Source organism: Triplophysa dalaica, chromosome 1 (assembly GCF_015846415.1).
Source record: "Triplophysa dalaica isolate WHDGS20190420 chromosome 1, ASM1584641v1, whole genome shotgun sequence".
NCBI lineage: Eukaryota > Metazoa > Chordata > Actinopteri > Cypriniformes > Nemacheilidae > Triplophysa > Triplophysa dalaica.
In genome coordinates, this window is record NC_079542.1 from 35,695,830 (window position 1) to 35,700,922 (window position 5,093).

At 37.1% G+C, this 5,093-nt stretch overlaps 1 protein-coding gene across 1 annotated transcript; it reads left to right on the forward strand.

Annotated features, from left to right (window-relative positions):
* The first annotated feature begins 494 nt into the window (after positions 1-494).
* On the forward strand, positions 495-4,534 carry LOC130424571 (uncharacterized). Its single transcript, XM_056750356.1, has 5 exons — positions 495-911; positions 1,510-2,465; positions 2,631-2,789; positions 2,875-2,967; positions 3,270-4,534. Exons 2-5 carry the CDS (start codon positions 1,521-1,523, stop codon positions 3,591-3,593), a joined length of 1,521 nt encoding a protein of 506 aa, XP_056606334.1. The 5' UTR covers positions 495-911; positions 1,510-1,520; the 3' UTR covers positions 3,594-4,534.
* Positions 4,535-5,093: the final 559 nt, after the last annotated feature.

The window sequence follows — 5,093 nt, forward strand, 5'->3', positions numbered from 1 at the left end:
TAGGTGCTCATTCTTTGGCTGGTTTACAGGAGAGTTTTACTGTTGAGCATCCATGTCGGTTCTGCCTTGCCAAGAGAAGTGAAATCCAAGAGAAGGGGGTCCATCTGGGAGCATTCGAACCAAGATCCAAGCAGAAGCATGACAGGCAAGTGGCTGCAGTGTTGAATGATGCACGTTTGGTAAAGCAGTATGGTGTGAAAGATGGCTGTGTTTTAAGCGAAAGATTGGAACACTTTCACACAGTTGGTGGTTTTCCACCTGACGTAATGCACGATCTTATGGAAGGTATCATCCCCGTTGAGATGTCCTTGTGCATTAATGATTTGGTCTTGAGAAAATTAATCTCTCTTGAATCTCTGAATCATGCTATCAAGGAGTTTCCTTACAAATTCTCAGACAAAGTTGATCAGCCTCAGGTCATCCCACCCACATTTGCCTCTAGAGGTAGCATTGGTGGTAACGCCCACGAAAACTGGGCACTAATTAGACTTCTGCCCCTCCTGATTGGCTTTGACATCCCTGAAAATGATAAAACATGGGAAATTCTGTTGCTTCTGAAAGATATTTTGGAAATGTCAGTGGCATTCAAGTTCACTGAGGATTCTCTTGATTTCCTTAATGCAAAGATCGCAGAACACAGACATTTACTTTTAACAGTGTTTCCTCATTTCACATTGCGCCCTAAGCACCACTATATTGAGCACTATCCACAGCTCATAAGAATGTATGGACCACTTAGAGATGTATGGACAATGCGCTTTGAAGGTAAACATAAATTCTTCAAACAGGTAATTCGCAGCACCAAAAACTTCAAAAATGTCGCACAAACTCTGGCTATCCGGCATCAAAGACTGATGGGTTACTATGTTGACTCCCCCTCCTTTTTCAAGCCATCCATCCAGACGGAGAAGGTGATGGGAACTTTGATTTCAACTTTCTCTGAGAATATTCAGGAATTACTGAGACAGACATATGCAGTACAGAACACTGTCCTCTCAGCATTCTCTGTGACCATTGATGGAATCCAGTATAATCCAGATATGGTTGTATCTGTTGGTACTTGTTCAGGACTACCAGATTTCAGACAGATTTTCAAAATTCTTGTCATCAACAGTGATGTTCTGTTTGTATGTAGAGATGTGACATGTTGGTACATTGAGCACCTACGTGCTTTTGAACTGTGCAGCCATGTGCGCTCGCTGTCAGTTACCAAAAGATCAGATCTGAATGACCCATTTCCTTTGCCAGCCTATACACTTAGGGGCAGGACCTATGTTACATTAAAACATTATATCATGTGCTGATTGGATGACAAGTAAATTGAGAAATTTTGCAAACTGTCTCGATTTTACTGTTTTGTTTTAATTCTAAACATTTAAGAAAAAAAAAGCTACATTATTCAGAGAATGGGTTTTGAATGACACAAAGGAGAGTAAATAAAACGTATCTTGTGGGTGAACTGTCACTTTGAAAAACTCAGTTCTTTAACCTTGTTTCTTTTATCTGTAGAGAGACCCAATATGGAGACAAGGACGATACTCAGAGTGTTTGTTAATGAAAATGACATTAGAAAAATCACACTTCCTGTGAAACCACAGACAATTGACTCACTATTGGAACAACTTGAAAAGAAGCTGGGACTTCCGTTCAAGTTTTCACTTCAATTTGAGGATCCTGACTTCAATAATTCCCTTGTGAATCTCACTGATATTGCTGACTTGCCAGATAAGCCTACACTGAAGATTGTCTCTCTTGTGACAACACCAACACCTAGCACAGCTGATACTGAAATCCTCTCTACAGATTCTGATCATCCTTCAAGCCAGGTTAAACGAAGTGCATGGCCAGAACCTTTTGAGATCCCTACTTTCCCTGTTGACGTAGAATACAGGTTACGTCAGGGAAATCTACAGTACATGCGAGATCAGAAATATCTACAAGTGTCTGGAGAGTTGAAGCATGAGATCCTTGAGAAGCTCTCGGAGACTATTTACATTTTCAAAGCCTACCCAGATAAGGAAAATTTTGAGGATGTTGCTGCTGCTCTGATTAAAAAACATCCCTGCCTTACCCTGCCTGGCTCCTGTAAGGGGTGGAATGGGTGGTATGATAGCCTTAGGTGGAAAATGGGGAATTACCGCTCAAAATTGCGACGCGCTGGATGTTTAGATGTATCCATAAATGCAGGGAAAAGAAGAGGACAACAGCCTCAGAAAAGCATAAAAAAATCAAAAAGGTATGAAATCAATTTTCTACCTAATTTCCCTGAAGGTGAAGATGAAACTAGCATGGAGTCCAAAAGGAAGGAGATAGTCGAAGAAATGAAGAAACGACGTCCTAATTCTATGCTGATAGCCCAGAACATGAATTCTACTTTCGCATTACGTCGAAAAGAACTGATAGAGAGGGAACCAGCTGTAAAGGACACTGTGGAACGGTGGCCAGCACTCTTTACGGAGAGTCAGGTCAGTTAATATTCTTGTCTTGTGGGCTCATGTCATGTTTTTAACTTTTTCTATGCAAATAAAAAAATTAAACGATATTTATCAATTTTACCTAATTTAAGTTTGATGTTTAATCCAAACTTGCACATTTCGGATAAAAGTGATTGCTTAATTTTTTTTTTTTAGGTTCTTGCGGAGTTTAGCCGTATATCTGGCAAAAACCTGCAAAGTGAATTCTTTCAAGAACTTGACCGTTTCCTTCAACGTTTCCTTGAAATCTTCAAGGCCAAAGGGGGAGACGTTGGCTGTAAACTCAAGAAGATTCTACAACAGGTTGACAATAATGTAAGCTCCACAGACATATCCCAGTTCTTTGTTTTTGCAGGTGTTGTGTTAGTGCTATTAAACTTTACTTTGAATAATTTTACAGAAATCTGACACCAATGGAAGGCGAACGGCTGTTCTTCATGGCCTCCCACTTCTCCTCGGAGAGGACCCCACTGATTTTTACAATACGTGTTTCGTAAGTAGTTTTGTCTGTTTTGTTAATAAATAATAAAACAAGGTAGATAAGGCATGAAGACAAGGAAAACAATTAAAAAAGGGGACCATTGAAAAGATGGAATGATTAAGACAAATTTAAGACAGAAGTTAAGACAGAAGAATACAGACATAACTGATGTGAAAGGAAGAAGTCAAATGAAGGCAAGAAAGTAATTAAATGTACGGCAAAAAGGAAAAAACTAATTTATGTCGAACAGCAATGATTTGTTATTTTGAAATGTGAATTGTTAATTGACTTTATTTTTGTTATGGTGTTTTAAGGACTGTGATGATGAAGAAGGGTTGTCCAGCATTTCAATCGGCATTTTGACAGTGATCCCTGAGGACTGTGAATCCATACCGTACTCACTGCACCTTGATGCCGCATCCATTGCCCTTATTTTGGAAGGTAAAATTGTAATGGATAACCTGGGAAATCTTCCCCAAGCCATGTGCATCCTCTTTGGGCTCATTTATGCTCTGAATTTAGAGTATCCCCCAGTACTGAAGAACACTTTTGATTTCATCCAGAGGGTGCTTTTGTCACTTGGGCACAAGTCTCTAAAGCCTAAATTACAATCCCTCAAAACTCTTCTACTGCAGTAATGTAAATGTGCCATGACAGAGCATTGTCATTGTTCTTGATTAACCATTTTAAGTTTCAAAAATGGTACAGCACAACTGAAAATGTATTCTATTTCCTGTTGGAAAACTTACTTGAAAGGACAGTTCACCCACATATTAAAATTCTGTTATCATTTACTCACCCTCAGACTGTTCCAAACCTATGTAAATTAATTTGTTCTGCTAAACACAAAATAATATATTTGGAAGATTGTCAGAAACTGAGCAGATCTCATCCCCCGTTGACTCCTATAGTGTTTATTTTCCCTACTATGACAGTAATTGGGGGATGAGATTTGTTTTGTAACTGACATTCATCCAAATATCTTTCTATGTTCATCAGAACAAAGAAATTAATACAGGTTTGGAACAATCAGAGGGAGAGTAAATGATGACAGAATTTGCTTTGGTAAGGGAGCTTTCACTTTAATGTTAATGTTAAACATGCTTGATGTTAAGTGTGTAGTGGTTGGTTTTAGTAACATTTTAGATGTTTTTTGATGTTTGATAAAGAGATCAAAAACGCGTTCTTTACTAAAATACTTATAGTCTCCAAAGTTCCTCAGTACTTAATTTTACCTCTGTGAAAAGGGGACAGCGATTTTTCTTTCTTTTTTTAGAGTGTACTGGAAAATGTACTTTGTTTCTTTTAGAAAACTTGACAATTTAATTAATGTGAAGTGTTTTTTTTAAGTAAGACAAGATATCTTTTTGTTTGACATTGTAAACTAATTAAGTTTTTTTAAATAAGTTTATTTTCTGAGTAGTCTACTTTTGTTTCCAAATTTGCATTATACCTCTTCATAAAAAAGTTACATTTGTGAAAAGGGGAGACTGATCTATTTTGCAACGGAGTACAGTATGTGCATTTTTGTTGAAATTGTGTCATGCCTCAAGTATGGAGTTGAATAAATATTGTTTTATAAAAATAAATGACCCTGTTGTTGTACCAACAATCTATTGTCTATCTTTGTTTTAAGAACTTACGGTTTTGAGTACAACTTGCTTGAGAAAATTAAGGTAATCACTTTCCACACATTTTTCTAGTAATGTGAACTAGCAATCACATTAAATTAACTGTTTTATTTGAGTTATCTGTACTAAGCCTAACTTAAAGATTTAAGTCAACTGAACTTGTTATACTGAGTTGCCATTACTAAGGTTTTCTTGTAGTTTTTGCATATAAATAAGTTAACTCTACAAAGTTGTTGTAGCGTCTACAACTCAGAAATGATGAATGAATTTACTTGAAAATTCTGAGGTAATCACTTTCCACAGGTTTTCCAAGTAAACTCAACTTATTACTTTTTACAGTGTAGTCACTTCACATCTTGATATTTGTTTTGTGTTAATAGAACAAAATAGAAATATTGAAAAATATTGCTAACCAAAATCCGTTGATCCCCATTCACTTCTATTGTACGGACGCAAAACCAACAAAAGTCAACAGTGACTGAAGTTTTTTGTGTTCTGCAGCAGAAA

Bases quoted from the DNA above. Each gene is read 5' to 3' on its own strand.
- LOC130424571 (XM_056750356.1), top strand. From the start codon at position 1,521: ATGGAGACAAGGACGATACTCAGAGTGTTTGTTAATGAAAATGACATT. The intron at 2,466-2,630 runs GTCAGTTAATAT...TTTTTTTTTTAG, and splicing joins CACTCTTTACGGAGAGTCAG to GTTCTTGCGGAGTTTAGCCG. The intron at 2,968-3,269 runs GTAAGTAGTTTT...TGGTGTTTTAAG, and splicing joins ATTTTTACAATACGTGTTTC to GACTGTGATGATGAAGAAGG.